Consider the following 20095-nt stretch of genomic DNA (forward strand, 5'->3'; position numbering starts at 1 on the left):
CACACTGCCTCGTGTCTTCATTCCTCTTTTGTTCCGCGCAGCGTCGTGTGAAATGACAACTTGCTGGTGATGCTTTGGTGCTTTTTGGATTCGTTTTAAAGACTCACTACGATAAAAATTGTGTTTTTTACATATTCTTGTGGCATTTTTCCCCATAATGGAGGCCAAATATAAAAAAATGCCTTTCTGAGTATTTCTTGTATCCAAATGTGTATATGTAAATCAGGACTAGACAAAACGTGGTTCAACATGACAGGTTTGGTGGTGGGTCAGTGATGGTCTGGGGAGGCATATCCATGGAGGGACGCACAGACCTCTACTGCCTAGGAAATGGTGCTCTGACTGCCATAAGGTATCCAGATGAAATCCTTGAACCCATTGTCAGACCCTACGCTGGTGCAGTAGGTCCTGGTTTCCTCCTAATGCACGACAACGCCCGGCCTCACGTGGCAAGAGGATGCAGGCAGTACCTGGAGGATGAAGGAACTGAAACAATTGAATGGCCTTCACGATCCCCTGACATAAACCCAATAGAACATCTCTGGGACATTATGTTTGGGTCCATTAGGCACCACCAGGTTGCTCCTCAGACTGTACAGCTTAGGGATGCCCTCATACAGATCTGGGAGGAAATGTCATAAGACACCATCTGTCGTCTCATTAATGGGGCATGCCGTGAGGTAGTCAAGCATGAATACAAGCTGGTGGGGGCCACACAAGATACTGAAAAGCACTTTGAGTTACAGAAATGAAGTTTTGGAAAAAATGGACTAGCCTGCCACATCTTCATTTCACTCTGATTTTAAGGTGTCTACACAACTTAGCCAATTGATCTAATGTGTTTCTTTAAAGTGCTCATTTAATTTTTGTGAGCAGTATATAATAACACATAAAAAATTATTAAAAATATGGGGTGAAAAACCTTTTGCATTCACTTTTTGAGCATTTTTCCTACAAGATCCAGTAAATAGCAATCATAATAACAACAATATATTTATAAAAAATAAACATATTTTAGGTTATATAGCTTATTAACATGGGTGAAGATACAGGTGAAAGGGGGGGGCTGTCCCCCCTTAATACTTGAGTCATTATTTGTTTTGATATTAACAACTTTTTTTTTATGATCAATTCTAGTTTTTTAAGCACAAATATTAGCAACACAGCTCCTGTTTTAACAATAAAGACAAAAATCTAACTTTTTGAAATACATATTTTGTATCATTTTATTTGTAATAGCCTTACAAAGTCTTCTGCCCCCCTCTTGGCCCCTTGTATTAAATGTCTTAGCTCTGCTCCTGCTGCTGCAGAAGGAGGATATTTTGCTACAAGAGTGAGTAAATCACCCAGGATGTAATAGCTCTGACCTCTGACCAGCAAAATTGACTAAATTACTCACAAACGCGTCATCTTAGAGCACCGGGATCCAACGACATCACTTATGAACCATCAGGAAGCTTCAGGATAAGCTATTAGGTGAGGTTTTTTCCTCAAAGTGAAAGCCACATCGTGACTTACAGGTTACACATACCGAAACCTGTGAGTTATTTGGACTCTAGCGAAGGTTTTTCACAACCTTTTCATCCCTGAGGCACAAAGAAAGGCCTCGCCATCTCCACCTCCATCCATCTCGTCCATTCCTACGCTCAGCTGTAATTGTCCTTTGCGTGTTCCTGCAGGGTCCCTCAGGATTCCTTAGATACACTATCTCATAATGCACAGAGAGGAGGTAATACGTGATGGAAAAAGCCAGACGTTTTGTTCAGGGGAAAAGATTATGTCAACTTGTGATGCACAAAGTAATTAATCTGGATTGATGCAAGCAACCACATGCATGACATGTCTGAGTAGAGAGAAGTTCTGCTGGTTCATGGGAGGAAAAAATAATAATCTATAAAAAACTACATTCATTTTCTGCAAGAATATTGGAGTAAAGATACTTATTCTTATTATTCATGCTTTGCATTCGGGGGTTTTGAAGAAAGTAATCACCCATTCAGAAAAGATGGGCCATGAGATTGAAACAAGACCCACTCCAATGAAAACTGGGTTTTTCACTTATTTTGGCATTTTTCTAATGATGGAGGACATAGTATATAAAGAAAATTCTGGTCAAAACTCTCTATTCAAATAGCTGTGAAAGCGGAACAAACGTAAGAAAGCTGTTGGAAAAAGCTTGTAGCAGTGATGTAGAAACTATCGGCGGGCCACAACCTCCATGCTCCGCTTCTTCCTGATGCATCCACTTGTAGATGACTAGATCCATGAATGTCTTTGTTTTCTTGTCTATACTTTTTTGCTTTTGGCCAAAAACATTAAAAGACCACTGGGAACGCTTTTAAAAGTTCAAAAGATGATCAGAATGGGACTTCAACATTGGACTATAACTGACTTCAGGAATCAGAAAGTATTTGTTTAATTACCATACATGATACTTAGTTTACAGTTTATGAGGTTGGGATGAGCATTCTTAGGAAAAACTCCCTCCAACCTATTAAATGCTGGTTAAAATTCAAAATTTGGGTATAAAACACTTCTATCTAAATATCTAAATCGAACTGCTATTTTGAAATTCTTTCAAATTCATTATTTCTTTCTATTCTTTCATTTAAAACCGGTTGAAAGGAGGATTGTTTTTTTAAGATAAAATAAGTCATTTCAGAGATTTCCAATTATTAATAAGCACAGTTGGCAAAGTATGAGAGAAAAAAAATAAATTTAGTTTACAGTATCGCTTAACGATTAAACAAATTAAACATCCCTTTTTTGTTTCTGTCATTGTCTCATCAAGCAAATCTTTTTGGTATTTTGCCTCTAAACACTCCATTTCCCATGAGCACCATAGCATGATGTTTAATCTTGACCCATTTTCTATATCTAGATCAAATATTCTATAATGTTCCACAGTTACATTTTTCATCAAAGTAGCATGAAATTCTACATAAAAACAAAGTTTGATTATTGATTATTACTGATTATTTTACAATGTCTTAGTAATTCTTTACTCAAAATGGATACAATTGAGAAAAATGTTGGACTTTTATTATAAAAGCCTGAACTGGTCATTAGCTTCACAATTTGGATTCTTTTTCCCAAAATAATTCTGCCCTAATGGAAATTCCTGATAACTCCAGGAGCCTATCCGCGATATTGGCTAGTGTTGTGTCTCGTTTTCTCAAAATAAAAAAATGGGAAAACAAATTTACGTGGGACGTGAAAATACTCACAGAAATCTGTGGGAAAGTTGTGGGTTTTTGACTTTTTTTCTTTTTTGTGTGTGTGTCTGTGTAGACAAGGTTTTTTGTTGATCTGCTGAAAAACAACAAAAACTTCTATTTAGCTTAAAGCGCTCCCTAAAGGTACAACAACCCAGATTGTGCTGTTGTCGTCTGAGTTCTCCACAGCAGACGGAGTAACAGCAGTGGCCTGACCCATGCATGAATCTTTCCACACAGAAGACAACATGCAGATGCTAATGTGTTTCTGCTCACTATAAAGACGTCTTTTGTCATTTGAGGCATCACATCTTTGAAGACACAATCATGGAAAATGTTGTCAGTTGTTTCCATGCTGATTCTGTCTGTTTGCTAAACACATTTTGCTGGTGGGATACAACTTTGGTCAAAGACCTACTCTAATGAAAATTGTGTTTTTTTGTGTTTTTAACATCAAAAGTCCCACCCACAACTCAGAGGTGAACTGCTACTGATCTACAGAAACTGTTCTAGAAAAGTAATTTTTATTGGGGCTAAAACTAGCACCTAATTATAAATTAAAGACCATTGGAAATCCTTAATCAAAATATGAGCAGAGTGAAATTTTACTAACTAAAACAGAAAAAAACAGAGGAGAAAAAGGGTTTTATTGAAATGTTATTGAGAAATTCTCTTGGACAAGAAATGAAACCTATCCAACTTTTTTTTTAAAGTTTATTTTTTGCAATGAAACCATCCTGGATGAATAAGAGTCGTCACACATTGTCAGAACCTCCTGAATCCATTTTGAGGTCATGGAGTTGCTGGAGCCAACCCAGCTATGTTGGGTGAAGGTGGGGCACACCTTGAACAGCTCACCTGTCGGTTCCAGAGCCATAAACCACACTCTCACACCTATGGGCGATTTAGATTCCTTAATTAACCAATAGAGCTCGTTTTAGGACTGTGAGAACTGGGCAAACCAGTAGAAAGGACCAAGGTGGGAATCAAACCAGCCCATCTTCATAGAACTAAAGGGGAAAAGCACATTTCTGATTGGTTTATTTATATGAATAAAACTGCAATATATATATATATATATATATATATACAGTAATTTTTCCCTATAGGTTGAATTTGGAGGATTTAGAACAACAATATTACAGGAAAAAAAACTTTATTAAAAAAACCTCAAAAGTTATTTCAGCCCACACAAAAGTAGAGCCGTGCTTTAGTGTTTGGCTGAACTCTCTGACGGAAATGATAAGAAGGTCTCAGAGTGTTTTGGCTGGGTTTCTATGAAAGTGTGTCTTCAACATTACCGTACGCCACACAGAGACTGAAGAAGTCCAGACTCCAACAGGGAGCGAGCTGTCTGAGTCCGAACTGAAAAACAAACAGAAAAAGCCATTTCCCTCCTGCAGTGACATCAGAAAAAAAGATGTTCTTTATCAAAATATTCCAGCAGGAATTTTCCACTGCTCCCAAATCAGCAGCAGACACATCCGGTTGTGTATCTAATGAATTCTTTGATCATTTAATTAGAATTTTTTTTCTACGAGTGGAAAATTTAAATTTTAAAACCATTTATTTCTATTGGAGTATCAAACAGAGCCAAACATGGCAACAAGATGCTGCAGGTGAATAAACTAAAGCACAGAGAGGCCAATGTCAAGAAAGTTGAGCAGTTACCACTGTAAAAGAAGCTTTGATGGAGAAAAGATTTAACCCCTTTACCTCTATGAATGCAAATAATATGCATCAAACTAGTTTGGTTCTAAAATTACCTTAATTTAGCATCTACATTACAGAAAAAAACAGGTTTATCTACATTAGATTATTATAGGCACAAAACAACAGTACATTTTTTATTTTTCCAAGTACTTTAAGCTTTTTGGACTTTAAAAGATAAAAAGGTGAACAATCAAAGCCATTCAACCATCCAACCATAAAGGCATGACATACTTGACTATAAAAAAGGCCAAAAAATAAATTCAATAAAATCAGTAAAGAAAAAAAAGTAAAGTAATTCATTAGATAAATCAATGTGTTCTTCTGAAATTTTATTTTTTACTGTTATTTGGCTACAAATGCTTCTAATCTGGAATTTAAAAGTAAATCAAAAAAGTAGAAACTCCGAAAGAAACCTCTCCAGAGTTTGCAGAATTCTTTTTCTCCCTCCTAAAATAGTAAAGTAGAATATCTCAGAAATCGAAGATGTTATTTGGACAAATATGGGCAGAAGGACAGGACTGATGGTCTGGACGAGCTTGATGCCCCCGAGGCAATCAGCTGAAAATGTAAACACGCCGTTCAACTGCAGAAGTCCTGTTTTCACTTTTTCCCATCATCCATTTCTTTGGGATGTGAGCTGGGAGCCATCGCTGAGTCATGCCTGCTGGTTTCCATCATAAAAGCACAACAGTTTAAACTTGACAGTCCAATTATGATCATTATGTCAAAGGTGAACTCTGCGGCTGATTGGACGACTCATCTTTATGGCAGGACTCCATAATGAGGTTGTGTTTTCATAGAAATTTACTTAGATGGTTCTTTTAACCACGCAGTCGTTTTCCCCAAGATCTCAGTACGGTTTGATTCAGGAGTCAAATTTAAGGTTAAATTTCAAATTATCTGAGAAAAAATACATTATATTATCTATTTTGATAGAGAAATTATAAAACAAATTGCTATTTTGAATCAAACACTTTTTAAAATTGCTGTCATATTGTCTCATCAAGCAAATCTTTATGGTATTTTGGCTTTAGTTTCACTCCATTTCCCATGAACACCATAGGACGAAGTTTACCAAACGTTTTTAACAGAATGTTATAAAATGTAAAGCAGCATTTCTGATCATAATCTAAAGTTTAAAACAGATTATTTTACAATATTTTAATAGTTCCCTACTAAAAAAGAGAATATGTTGTTGCTGGTGTTTTACAGTATTTTCAAAATAAAAGCATCAACAACAAAGGTGTAGTAAAATGTGTCATTAACTTCACAGTTTGGATTGTTTTTCCTCTAATAAATTGCCCCTGATATAAATACCTGCTTAAAGTAAAGAAATACCATCTATTCACCCATTTTCTTTACTCGTTTTATCCCTCACAGAGTCGGAGCCTAACCGTCCACTGCTGGGTGAGGGAGGGTACACCCTGGACATGTCGCCAGTCTGTCGCAGGGAAAATCAAGAAATGGAAAAAGCAAATTTATGTTGGACGTGAAAATTATTTAATTCTGTCTGAAATTAGTGGTAAAGTCATATGGGGTTTCTCCGATTTTCTTTAATTTAAATAGACAGGGTGTATTGTTTGATCTGCTGTGATTTCTTTAGGGTTTCATTCAAAAGACCTAAAAACACTCACTAACTAACATAATTCAGCAAAATGTTGTAGGAAAAAAATGTAATTGAGATTCCCTTGTTCTCTCCGAAAGTAACAAACTAGTTTTTTTTTCCAAATCCACTTTACTCTACTTATCTTGTCGTCCCCCAACTAGATCATCTTGGCTTACTTTAGGAGAATTGTCAAGGTCTGGGTGTCCTTTAGTGGAATGTAGCGATCCCATTTCCTCAACCATGTTGGAATTCTGGGAATGACAGGAACGACACATGTTTTCTTTTTTAACTTTTGTCAGGGTCTGTGTGAACTTTCTGGAGAGAGTTTGTATTTGTTTTGCCCAGTATATGTTAAGATGTTAGTGAGAAGGTCATCAAAGAGAGCTTTTTATTTTCCTATGTCATTAGTCTTCATCATTAGAAGATGAAGTTTGAGTTGATATTCTTTCATTTGCATATTTTTAAGGACCCATTCTAATGAAAATTGTGTATTTGTGAAAAAGAGTTCATTTGTGACGTGAAAAATACGATGGGTGGGATTCTTATGAGAACACTAGAGAGATATGAAAAACCTAGAAATGGTAAAAGTTTTTTTAGAGAAAGGTGGTTGATATTGTGAAAGTCTGGGCTCTGCCATCTTCCATCTTCACAGCCTTGAATTGTTGAAATTCAGGCCTCAAAACTCTCTGGACAGCAGCTTGTGGGAGTCCTGTGTTTGTCACAGCTGCAGCAACAAAGCATTTGAAATATCCTTTCAATGGGAAACCCTACTATGTGCAAGTTTTGCAAAAGTTAGGTCAGTTTATCTTGAAAAAAACAAAACACTCTTCAAAGACATGCTAGCACATTGATAAATCCACATTCCCCTTGGCTTGGTTTTGGTTTCAATCACCAAATGTAGGTTATGTCCTGCAAGTTTAAGCTGCACAAATAAAAAACAGTTCATTTAAAAAAGGGGGAGGGAAGCCAATACTCAAGGGTGGTGTTAGGTGCTATACATAAAAGTTCAGCAAAAAATGAATATCCAGTTTTGCAGTTTTTATTTATTTATTCGTTTGTTTGTTTGTTTATTATCCTATTTAAGTCAGAAAAAATGCAGATAAAAGTGACATGATTCTTGGATTCAAGATCTTATACATACAACTTTTACGTAAATTTAGTTTGTAATATAAAAACATTTAAATGTCAATGTTAAATGTCAATGTTAAATGTGAAACTTAAAATGTAAATGCAGTTATTTTTGTGAATGGACACCTGAGAAACAACTTGAAAAGCAAATGTAAAAAATATATTTAAATATTAAATACAATAGTCAAATATCAAGTTTAAGGGTTGATCTTAATCTCAAATGCACATGTCTGAATGTATGAAGTCCATCTAAAAAGCCAAAGGATTAAATGTTCCTACTAATAAAACGTTTTTTTGTAGAACAGAATTGAATGAAATAATGATTCATGTTTAAAAATGTAAAAGCCTCATGCAAATTAAATTTTAACAAAATATAAATGATATTATGAGAAATCAATATACAATTTCAAATCACAACCTTGTAATGTGGCTTGTCTGCCCAAAACACATTTTCATGACTTCTGCTTCTTTGCTGCCCCTTGTTTTGTAGGCTACTAGTTTATTTATTTATTTTATTGTGTTTATTTTGTAACATAATTGAACTAAAATGTATTTAATTTTAGAAAAATCACAGATATAACTCAAAAACTAGGCTACATCTTTTCATAGATTTAATGTTTTCTCAACGTTATCACGTGTTTAATGAAAAATGTATCCCGTTTTGGCGGCCATTTTGGAACCTCCGTGACATCAAAAACTTTGGAAAGATGAGACAATACCGCCCTCGTGTGCCTACAGAAAAAAAATATCTAATTTTCCAAGTTAACCTTTATTCATCCTCAGCTATCGACAGATACGCTTAATAAATCGAAAACTGCTCAAAAAATAAATTAATCAACACAAACGTAACTGTCGTAAATGCAAAAACGCAGGAAGATGCCAATGTTTGGGCATTACCACGGTAACGATTTTGCTCCAAGAACATGCTGAGAGAAAAAAAGAAGACATCTCACTCTGTTTGAAATTTGCTGAACCAGAACCCTTGCACCAAACTTAACGCTTATTGGTTCCTGTGTCCCAAACCCATCCCTGATTGGTCAGTGGGTTTCCTCTAACTATCGTGACATTTTTAGTAAGAGCCAGCACTCTTTCTGTGTTTTTTCTCTTCAATAATAGTTTTGGCTAGTCTGAAAAAAATACCAGAAATGTCCGAGTTCACGTTTAATTTTAATCCTCTTCCTGCTAAAAAGTTTTCTTTTCTACAGGACAAAGAAACACTGGGGCTGTTTATGAAGTGGTAATGTGTCACGCGCGTGAGCAAAATGAAATAAGTTTTAGCCTGGACTTTTTCTGTTAATTAATGTTCTTTGTTCAGGTCCATGCTCGGCAGGATTTCAGCCCAAACCTTCAGTTTCGACCATCATTTCCTCCATTACAACAGGGAAATGTTTGCTCTGGTAAATGTGGTAAAAAATTTGCTTAGAAAATAAATGATGAATATCTTGTTGAATCGTTTCATCTTTAGAAAACACCCTATTTTAAGAAAAATCTCTAATTAAACCTTTTTTTTAAAACATAATATTTTGAGTAGAAATTTTATTTGTGAATATTGAGTGGATGGATTTAAGTTAAGTTAACTTAAAAATGTATTGTCGTACTTTAATTAATATAGTTTAGAAATAGGGAGTTGGACTATTGTAGAGCCTAAGAAGGAAATATTTGGAGCAAAGGTGTATAAATGTACCTATTTTAAAGATATAACTCATTTTTGAGCAATACATAACAAAATAGGAGTAGTTATTGGTAATTTTCAAATTGTACTTTGTCTCAGAAGGGTGGGACATCACAATTTATTTAAAACCTTCGTTCCCTAGTCAAATTCTACTGTTTCTCTTGGCAGGTTTTTTTCATTTACACCAAAGGAAGAACATGTTTTTGTGTGTTTTCCTTTGCTAAAACACATGAACCGTTTTCCAACAGGACTTTTTCAGGGATCAGGTGGTGGTTTCCAGTCTGAAACACTTGCTGCCTGGAGTCTGGGTACCTCTTGGTATGCTGCATCCCTCATCTTCACCACAGAACATCAAGCCCATCTGCTTGATTCTTTACTGGCTCAACTGTACGGATTGCTTATTTGAACTGGTGTATTGTAGATAAACCGGTGGTGTCTGTGTGTGTGGAGCCAGTGCCATGTTCCAGGGTCTCCATGGATCTGTTTGATCCCCTCTACACTTGCGGCATCCTGAGGCCGTCGGGACTTGTGGTGAAATGCTTCCACGAGCTTTACCCGGACTACAATAAACTCCGAAAGGTGACTCCATCTCCTGTCTGTGCGATGCAAAAAAAAAGTCACCTCATGATGGCTCGATTTCTTTCAGCAGATGTTAAAGGACGAAGATTCAGATGAATACTATGTGGTTGGACATGAAGACAGAGCAGAGTTTCTCTTTTGCCTCTTCAAACACCTTTATCTCGGAGGAGAGCTCTGCCAATACGAGGACTCCGTCAATCCTTACATAAGAACCACAAAGCAAATATACAAAGAACTGATCAGGTAAAAAAAAAATAACATTTTTTTAATTTTATTTTTAACCCCAAAATGTAACCCTAATTAAAAAAGCATGTCATTTTTCAGTGTTCAGAAAGATCCAGAGACAAAGAAGATCAGTGTTGTCTCCACAGTCCTCAAAGTGTGGGGCTATGTAAGTGACTGCTTCTTTGTCCATATAAAAATATTAATTGTCATTTTATTTATGAATGTTGCCAGATCTAGAACAATTTCCAGCCAAACTACAACGCCAATTTCTTCCTAACTCAACAAAAATCAAACCAATAAACCCCAAAACCTAAAAACATAAATGTAACAAACTCTCTAAATTACATGAATGTACCAGATTCCTTCTCTTTAAACCTTCTGAAAGACTGTTTTTCGTTTTTATGTCATTTAGAAGTTCTTAGTATTATTCAGCAAATATTGCTTGCTATCCCCCTTTTCACCACTAGATGTCATCAGCAATAAAGCTTTGAATTAATTGAAATTATTTTGTCCTAGTCTATCAATTATTTTTTACTTAGTAAACCACCCATGATTACTTTCAAAGAATATAGTTTTTTTTGTAAATATTAGTTTCTAAAATGGAGCATTAAAATATTTCGTTATTTTTATTTTTTAAATAAAGTTTTGCAAAGAGTCACATTCAATTGAATTCCCTTCATATTTAAAGACTAAAATACTTTTTATCTACTCAGTTACATTTTAAAAACTTAGCAGATTAGAGTGATTGTTGTTGTATTTTGGGGTATATTTCTTTAGCAAATGTCCTGACCTTTATTTTTAATGAAGACCTTTAATGTTTCTCTAGGATCTTTGAAGCCCGAAACACTCCTTATAGATGCTCACTAACATTATCAACGTTTTTGAGCTTTCATTTTTCATTTCAGTGTGTTTTAAGAAGCATATTTTTATTATTTCTTGTCAAACTTTCACCGGTTATTATGTTTTTAGAGGGTTTTGCATGTTTTTTTTTTTAAAAATTCAAGCTAGAAGGTCGTAATTAGTGTGTTTATTGGGCTTTCCCTGAAGAAGGCTTCCTCTGGATGGCAGCAGACGCTGCTCCAAAACCTGTGCGTATCATTTAGCAGCAGAGGTGCATTAGGGCCAAGACCACATCAGCGCTGCTTTAATGTCAAAGCACTAATGCATAAAAAAAGGCTTTTTAGTTGTGTATTTAACACAAACAGCAGGATCTCCCTGCTGTTTATTCCACTACACTTACTTCCAGAGATAATTTTTGCTTCACTTGACCTCAGTATTTATTGTTTTCTACTTTTAAGAACGCCTTTAGTTTAATAATCCCTTGAGTGGGATCTATTGAAACTAATTATTGCGATGAATCTAGAAGGATTTGTTTCTCCTCCGCAGGATGAGTCCGGTCGATGTTATCCTGGAACACCAAAGGACGATCAGACATTCGCCTACATGATCGTGGACCCTCTGAAACGGCACGTCACTTTGTTCTGCCACTTCTACGGAGTAGGAAACCTCTCGTTTTAAGGAGTCGCTTCATGTAGAAAAAGGAAAACTATTCCAATAAGTAACAAAAAGGTCAACTTTTCTACCTTTCTTTAAAAAGTCAGTTTAAAATGTTTCATCTTCTTCAGTCGTACGTTCTTAGAATAAGTGACCACACTCAACAAAAGACACAGCGCAGCATTTACAGTCCAAAGAACTTTATTGAAACAAATAAATTAATAATTTAGTCATGTGAGCTACTGTTCTCCTCATCAGAAATACCTCTGTGTACATCTTCCATAGATCAAATGTAGGTTTGATTAAAAAAAAACAAAAAACCCAAACGGCGTGGTGTTTTATTCTCACCGTCTCATCGATTGGAAGACTTAAGAGTTGAGTAAGCATCTTGTTTTATTGCTCGATCGGTTCCTGTTTCATTGTAACAACACTTCTAACTCCTAGGAGAGCAGCTAAAGAGCTTTGAGCTGGAATGTCGAATGGCAGCAATTATTCAAAAGATGGATGGGGTGGTCATGAAGAGAGAAGAGAGCGTGCAGATTGAGTCATGCATAGCATTCAGTCCGTTTGGACAATCACTAAACTAGAGTTTCTTAAAGGTAGTGCCCCCCAGTGGCCTCAGAGGTAGTTGTGTTGAAGCTGTTTTGATCTAAGTGACATGCGAGCATGCCTGCAGGGTAGAGCAAGCAAAAGATCTCATAAATCACCGGGGAAAAACACCATAGACGACTCAAGAAGGTGTAAATATCTTCTAATTTTAAAAACTGCATTTTTTTATGGCCAAAACACTGTTGTCTAAGGGGTTCTTCCTGGTGATTTATGACACCTTTAGCTTGCCATAGCAGAGAGTCTGTGCCTCCACGTATGACGGGATTGGAGGATGCAGGTGAGGAGGTACGGTGGTGTACGGACATACAGTTTTGTCGGAAAACACCGACGTTTACAGCAGCTGGAAGACACTAAATCTACGAGAATTTAAACGATGTTTCTTTCATCAAGTAAGAGCTGGTTTATACTTCAGAGCGATTCGAAGGCCATCACCAGCTGGTAACATCATCTGCAAATGGAATTTTATGCTTATAGTAGAATTATAGAACCTTAACTTAAAAAAAAAAACATTTTCACTACTTTCAATTGAATTGGTGGGTAAACTTTTTAACTTGTGGGCCAAAAAGGGTTCAGAGATTCTCAGAGACTCTTTTGGTAATCCAATGATTCCAGAAAGACACAACACAGAATCTGGACAAAAAATGCTTTCATTTAGATTCAACGTTTTTTTTTCTGAGTTTTTATTTCAAAATCGAATCTTTTTGTCTGCTAGATTTTGTTTGTTTTAGTGCCAGTTGCACCAGTGGGTTGATGTCTTTCAAGGAAAAATGCGAGCTTAAAGTAAAAACTGTGTTCATGTGGTATTGGAATGATAGTAATCATATCAGTCTGACTCTAAAAAACACACTCGAACGTCAGAACAACAACAAATATTCCAACACCACATGAATGCAGAATCTTTTGCCACACGTAAAACAGCTCCATTTATTTGTAGACTCCAGAATTATGAGGGAAATAAAATATTAAACAGAGTAACCAAACACTAAATTAACCTTTTTTGGCTATTGACCTCTATAAATGGGCTTTAAAAGTCCTGTTTGTAGGTCTGGCTGGATTTTTGACAATTTAAAATAAACTTCCTGAAATTATAGTCTAAAACCATCTGTCTGCTGCCCCCTACAGGTTGAAATGAGGCATTACAGTTGAATTTTGTGATAGGTCAACTGGTGTGAGTCCCACGTCATTTCTGAAGTTTCACATCATCATGCTTTACAACTCCAGAATAAAAGCTCCACCTATTTTTGATTCTGACATGGTTGGTCGTTAGCGTGTTAGCTTTAGCACGACTCGTAGGTGTTTTGCCTTTGGTCGTCAAACATCTACTGGTTTACACAACTTTCCAGTGGACTTGGAAGTTAGACAACAGTGGTTTAGAACAACTGGGATTTAATCCAGCAAACTCCATCCGTTAATATTTATTAACGCAAGTTAATCGCACCTCTTGGAGCAGCGAACATTTCATTGGGTTGGTTTCCCACTTATACCATGGTTATTTACAAAATAAATAAATATTCAATCTGTTTTTAGTACTTTAATCTTGTTACAAAAAAAAAACTGATGTACCACTTGCCTTGTTTTTTCTGCACCACTAATTAATCTTAAACTTAATTACATAGATGTAAGCATCTTTAGGAAAGCTTTGCATATTAAAAAGGTGAGCTTTATGTGCAAAAAAACTAAAAACTATATAAATAAAATGGCAAACAACTGAACTAGCCTGCGCGATAGCAGTAGGGGCGTGATACGATGGATGTGATGGCAGATCACTATGGAGTATAAACCGACCCTAAAGGCTTAGCAAACAACAAAAAAGGCATTCTCATGTCATATATATAGCGGGAAATCTAGAGCAAAGAAGGCACAGGTCATTCGCTTTCGTGTTTTGACTTATTGTACACGAGACATCATTATGTGTTTGGCTAAAATTTCCACGAGGAAAAAACGAAAAACATGCACAAGTACACTGATCTTAAAACAGTCAACATTCTGGGAGAAGAGTAAATACCAAATCGGATTAGTCTAAAACGATGCGTCTAATGACCCTGCCTAAGGATGAAGCATCAAAAGATTCAAACACTTTAAAAAGATCTAATCGGTTACATTCTCTGCTTTAATGCCCGCTTAAATAGAAAAAGGAACCCGGACTCGGGCGGAAAAATTCTCCCTGACCGAAAAGAGTGATGGAGGTTCTCTCAGCTGAAGCAAACATGGAGATTTGAACAAACAAACAAAAAAACCCAGCTGTTTGGCTTCATCATCCACGATTTCACTCATTCATTAATCTAGAGATCACGTGTTTCACTTACATCTAGCTAAAATCATGAAATAAAATAAAGATTTCAGCACAACCAGAGCAAAACTAGAAGCACAAAAATGTCATTTAAGTACAGGAGTGTGTCTGCGTGTGTGCACCCTCCAGTTTGTCCAACATTCAAGAGGAGGAGGAATCCCTAAGAATATTAATATGAAAAAAAGAGGAGTCAGCAACTGCCGACTCTTAGAAAGTGAGTTCCACCTGTCTTCCAAACGTGCATTCGAACACTCATGCATTAAAATCGTCTGCTTTGTGCTTAAAACGGCACCAAACCGGCCTGGAGGAGGAAGCACCTGTTTCTTTAAGAGGCGTGTCACTTCCTGCCTAACACACACTAAAAAATGTGTAAACCCGCTTCCTCCGGGAAAGTTTGAAAGAGTTTCTGGTGAAGATGTGCGCTGAGCATGCATGGCGGGGCTGCAAGACATCGCAAAGACTAGTGTTTGATGAATTCAGGTCGGAGCAGCCTCCCTAAAGTTCTCCGACGGGGATTTTAGACCCCTGAAAGAACACCGTGGCTCTAATAAATCCTCATTAACTGGGAACAATCCTCACGTGGAAGCCAGCCAGGCGGAGAACAATGTGGTTCTCTTTTTGCAAGTGGGCTTGTTGAAGACTCCTGGGGGGGGAGAGGAGATTTAAAAAGTAGCAACAAAATAAAGTACGCAGCGGTCCGTCAGTGCGATCCGTCCAATCTGCTTTCATGTGACACGTTGGGACTTTTGAAGCAGGATTTAAAAAAATAAATCTCCTTGTTTGGGTGGGTGGAGGAGGTGGGGGTGGGGTGGCTCCACTTTTTTGCTGCAAGTTTCAAAACAAAAATTCCAGATCTGAAAAAGTTCATTCAAGAGAGAGGAAAAAAAGGAAAAGATTTTGGAGGTGAAAGATAAAATCCCAGCAAGAATCTGAAAAGCCTCTTTGCATAGTCGGGTTATCTGCAGGTACATGAGTGGTTGAGCTTCAGAGGCCTGAGGTGGAGCCATCTTCAGTCCAAAGACTCCAGCTCGGAGACGGGGACCGCAGCAGATAGGTAGAAAAGGAGGAGGGGACAGTGAGGCTGGGCTTTAGGGCGGGGTCATTCCAAGTTGCCGCTTTCCGAGCGGGAGAAGTTGAGCGTGTTGGCGGAGGGGAAGAGGTCCCTGTGGTCGGTGGGGCTGTGGTAATCTGACGTCAAGTCGGGGTCCAGTAGGGAGGACAGGGTGACGTGGGACGAGCCTTTCTTGATGCACTGCGAGTAAAAGCTGAGCAGGAGGTCCAGCTTGCCCTCTATGGACTGTACCTGAACAGATGCACACAGGTCGGGTTGAGAGGCCTCACAAAACTTCAAGAATTCCTTACCAAGCAAAAGCTCCAGCTTCCTCACCTGTTTCTCCACCTTCACTACACGTCCCATCATGCTCAGCTCATCCAGTGGGTCCAGATCAGGCGGGGTCTTCTCTCCCTTTTCAGGGCGTGTTTTTTTGTCAGACTGAACAGGCCCACGCCCGATGATCTGATCCACCCTTTCATTCAAAACAGAATTCATCTGTAAAAACTTAAGTCAGTCCTGTGATCTTTGCAAAAACAATAAATAAGAGAACATCTTAAATCTGAAAATATCATGAATAAAATATGGGATGATTTTAAAAAAAGGCCCTTAGAAAAAAATTCATTTGAAGTTTTTTTTATTTAGTATACTTGAGTAAAAGTATTGCAGGTATACTACTATTTACTATAGTCTAAGAAGTGTACAAACTGAAAACCTTTTCAGGATAATTGGAACATTTTAATCTCACTATATATAAATAGCACATACAAGTAAACTACCTTACTCACTATTCTCGTTGTATACCTTTTAGTAGTACCTTTATATTCTTATTTACTTTATATACTTTTAGTACCTTTATATTGGTAATACCTTTATACCTTGTTGTACGTTTATACCTTGTAAAAAGGTACTTGTAGTACTTTTATATGCTTGTTGCACCTTTATACTTTGTAGTACCGTTATACCTTTTAGTAACTTTATAGTAAAAGGTATTTCTACCTTGTATAAAGGTACTTGTAGTACTTTTATATGCTTGTAGTACCTTTATATACTTGTAGTACCGTTATACCTTGTAGTACCTTCTAATATAGTATACCTAGTCTAATATACCTTGTAAAAAGTACCTTTATACAATGTATAAAGCTACTTGTACTACCTCTATATACTTGTAGTACCTTTATACTTTGTAGTAACTTTATACAATGTATAAACCTTGTAAACAAGGTATAAAAGTTTGTGAATCCTCTGTGATTACTTGGATTTCTGCATGAATTTGTCATAAAATATGTTCTGATCATATCACACGATGAATACAGTTTGCTTAAACTAATCCAAAAATTCAGGTTTTGTGTTTTTATTGAACATAATGTCTAAACGTTCTAAGTGCAGGGTGGAAAAAAATATGTGAATCTCTAAATTTAATAACTGGTTGATCATCCTTTGGCAGCAATAACTTTACCCAAGTTGAAGTTTCATTAGTTTAAACCGACTGTGTTTGTCATGTGATGTGATCAGAGGATCACAACACAATTTATGAAAAATTCTTGCAGGAATCCAAGTAATCCCAAAGGATTCGCAAACTGTTTCTTGCAACTGTGCATTCGTAAAGCTAACATACTTTTGTTTAGTTGATTATTTCACTAAAAGATTTACAATTTTATTTAACTCCATGGATGTTGGCAAAATTAATAGTTTTTAATGTATCTTTTTTTATTTTAAAAGCACAAATGTTGAAAATTAAAAGGAAAAAGATAAAAAAAAAACGTTAATGTGTGAACTTGCGAGTTTAGTCAGTAGAAATCTTAACGTTTGAAATGTCTAATTTAACTACTTTACTGAAAATTTTTAACTCTTGTTTCTTAATTTTAAAAATAGAACTTTGGACTCATTTTTATTGCATCAATCAAATGTTTAAAAAATTAAAAAGGAAAAATATTTGTTTGCTGAGCAAAAAATAAGGACAATTCCATTCAAATAAATAATGAAACAATCAAACCATTCGATGTTTTCATATTTAGGAAGCAGATTTTAAAATATTTTAAACATTTTTCTTATTGATCAACTTATTAAAGCATAAAAACTTAGTTTTATGCCAAACTTAAGTGTAGTTTTCTTTAAAACATGTCCAGAAAATTATGTTTCTTTGTTGATAAATGTTGCAACTTCAGATCTCTGGTATTCCACTAATTCTGATTTAAAAAAAAAAATACTAATTTGTTTTTTAACATCTATTAATATAGAAAAAATAATGTTTCAATTTCTCTAAATTCCAGCAGCTCACCTCGTCTGCAAGCTCTTGATGCGACCCAGCATGTCCAGGTGTCCTGCAGAGTACTGCTCAATGACATCTTTAACATCATAAGGACGCAGCGTCTCCTTAAACTTCCTCTTGGCCACGAGGAACTTTAAGATCCTACACACACACAAAGAAAGCACAACAGCCTTGCTGTTATCACTCCTCCAGGCAGGTCCAAAGTGCTTCAAACGGCACACGGACTCATGGGAAACAATAATAAACCTTTGCAGCAACGCTGCAGCTGCAGGCTATCAAATGATGCGGCTGAGAAGAACAGAAAATTAATTAAAGCCAGCGTGACCTCATCATTCACTTACGGGCCCATAAAGGGGAGCCTTCACAAACCTACCAAACCGTGTGGATACGTGGAGATGATGAGAGCCCCAACCAGACATTTTCTTATCAGCATTTGCTGTTTCAGCAATTAGCCCGTTCCCTCGGATAGAATAACTCGCACGGCCCTTTATTCAATCTTCCTTTTCCGCTCCTTTATCAGCGTGACAGCCATGTTTGGAACCCAACAGCTCGTGATCACCACCCGCACCCCCAGGATTGTTGACCCAGCACTGCAAAGAACTCCACCACACCAGCTACAGGATGGAGAGCGTTAACACACTGTTCCGAGAACAGAGCCCAAGCATCAAATGCTGGCAAAACAGCTTTCTTGAAGCCGCGCTGCCGAAACGCCAAACAAATGACTGTAAATGTGGGTCCATGTGCAGAAAACCAGCTGATTCAATCCATTTTATTACCAGCAAAGAGGAGCTCGGTCTCTGCGTTCCCAGAAAGACGGCAAACACAAGTGGAGTTGTAGAAAAACAAGCCTGTAAGATGAGCAAGTTGATCGGGTTTTTGCAGACTCATAAAATGCACAAAGTCCACGTTTGATGACTCCAGCAGCTCCAAATGTAACACAAAACGGTCAGTCACTGATTGTGAAGAACAGCTGGATGGTTGTGTGACCGGACAACTATTCAAAACTTCTCACACAACATTTGCAAACAAAAGGCTCTACATACAAACTATGCATTGAAAGTTAAACCAGTTCAACTTTTTTTGGAAAAAAAATATGTAGACTTGAAAAAAATATTTAAAAACGTAAAGATCAATGAAATTAAGAATAATTATTAAAAAACAATTAAATTTAATCAGGGACGTCCCTTTCAAAACATGGAAGTACCATTAATGTGAAAATCGATCACGGAGAAGAAATTAATAATTGCAGTTTATGTCTGGAATTCTATATCATCAAGTTTTCCATATGTTGGAAAAGAGCTTTGAAAGAAGCAGAGGAAGACTGACAAAAGCAAAAAGACCCAACAACCGTGGGATTTTAACAATAACAATTAAAAACAAAGGGAAAGATGTGGATCAAGAAACAATAACCTAAGCACAAAATCTAACAAAATAAACTCAAAATAGGCCTAGAAAGTGGTGGTAAAAAAAACCCTCCACATCCTCGCAGGAGAAGGAAGAGGAGGAGGAGGAGCTGCTCCACAGCTGGTCGTGGCTGTCAGAGCACCGCTTCCCCTCGCGCAGCACTCTGTTTCTTGATGACTTTCGTGCTCGGGGTATTTTTGCAGGCGGTCTTTTCTCGTTTTGCAGGTGGATGCAGATTTTTTTGCCAGGGTGGGTCTCAGGTGTGGGCTAAAGAAAAGGTTGAAAGAGAGCCGGGGGGAGGGGGTGGCTTAAGACTGGAATTCTCCAGGGCTTTCTTGAAAATGCTGACTCTCCTCCCAGGTCACTGAAATGACTTTAATAACACAGACTCAGGACTGAGCCCCCCGCCTCCTCCACAACCTCCAGTCAGTGTGCAGAGGAAGTTGGCACAGCTCACTGACAGATATTATTCTATCCCAATTCTCGGAAGATAAAAAAACAAAAAACGCAGCAATGATAGTAGGCTCTGGAAATGTCAGCTGAGCCCAAAGTGCTTGCAAAGGCGGTGCAAATATTTCTGCAATTCTGCAAAGGTGCATCAATGGTGGTGTCCAATGGCAGGGCTTCATCTGTGAATTAAAAATGACTGTTTTGCTGACAAAGGAAGGCCAGGTATGAAGAGTCACTGCAAGGGGGAGGTCTGACTCTTTGCCAGATGTCATAAGTATGACACATCATTACACATATTTTTGGAAACATTCCTGCTGAAATCTACAGATGTGTGTATATATTTATGTATTTTTTACTGGTAATTCATCTGTGTGGTTTGAAATGAAG

The 20095-nt window shown here is 37.1% G+C and overlaps 2 protein-coding genes across 4 annotated transcripts in view; one reads left to right on the top strand and one right to left on the bottom strand.

Annotated features, from left to right (window-relative positions):
- Positions 1 to 8724: 8724 nt before the first annotated feature.
- On the top strand, positions 8725 to 11958 carry cfap300 (cilia and flagella associated protein 300). Of its 2 annotated transcripts, none has more exons than XM_024299439.2 (7): positions 8725 to 8899; positions 8978 to 9059; positions 9583 to 9652; positions 9756 to 9913; positions 9981 to 10156; positions 10238 to 10304; positions 11525 to 11958. In XM_024299439.2, exons 1-7 carry the CDS (start codon positions 8808 to 8810, stop codon positions 11654 to 11656), a joined length of 777 nt encoding a protein of 258 aa, XP_024155207.1. In that variant the 5' UTR covers positions 8725 to 8807; the 3' UTR covers positions 11657 to 11958. The 2 variants fall into 2 exon arrangements, with proteins under 2 accessions (XP_024155207.1, XP_024155214.1); XM_024299446.2 differs by having other exon boundaries at positions 8732 to 8899; positions 9984 to 10156.
- LOC112163171 (potassium voltage-gated channel subfamily KQT member 4) overlaps positions 11133 to 20095 on the bottom strand; it is a 58069-nt gene continuing 49106 nt past the window's right edge. Inside the window, exons 12-14 of one of the 2 annotated variants that reach the window (XM_024299416.2) lie at positions 17864 to 17995; positions 15919 to 16057; positions 11133 to 15834 (exon numbers count right to left, since the gene is read on the bottom strand). In XM_024299416.2, the coding sequence (XP_024155184.1) occupies positions 15631 to 15834; positions 15919 to 16057; positions 17864 to 17995 (475 nt within the window). In that variant the 3' untranslated portion in view covers positions 11133 to 15630. The remainder of the gene's footprint in view (positions 15835 to 15918; positions 16058 to 17863; positions 17996 to 20095) is intronic. The other variant, XM_036214249.1, reaches the window with a different exon arrangement.

The sequence above is a fragment of the Oryzias melastigma genome, linkage group LG11, assembly GCF_002922805.2.
Source record: "Oryzias melastigma strain HK-1 linkage group LG11, ASM292280v2, whole genome shotgun sequence".
Lineage (NCBI taxonomy): Eukaryota > Metazoa > Chordata > Actinopteri > Beloniformes > Adrianichthyidae > Oryzias > Oryzias melastigma.

Bases quoted from the DNA above. Each gene is read 5' to 3' on its own strand.
- cfap300 (XM_024299439.2), top strand. From the start codon at position 8,808: ATGTCCGAGTTCACGTTTAATTTTAATCCTCTTCCTGCTAAAAAGTTT. The intron at 9,060-9,582 runs GTAAATGTGGTA...GTTTTCCAACAG, and splicing joins ACAGGGAAATGTTTGCTCTG to GACTTTTTCAGGGATCAGGT. The intron at 10,305-11,524 runs GTAAGTGACTGC...TCTCCTCCGCAG, and splicing joins TCCTCAAAGTGTGGGGCTAT to GATGAGTCCGGTCGATGTTA.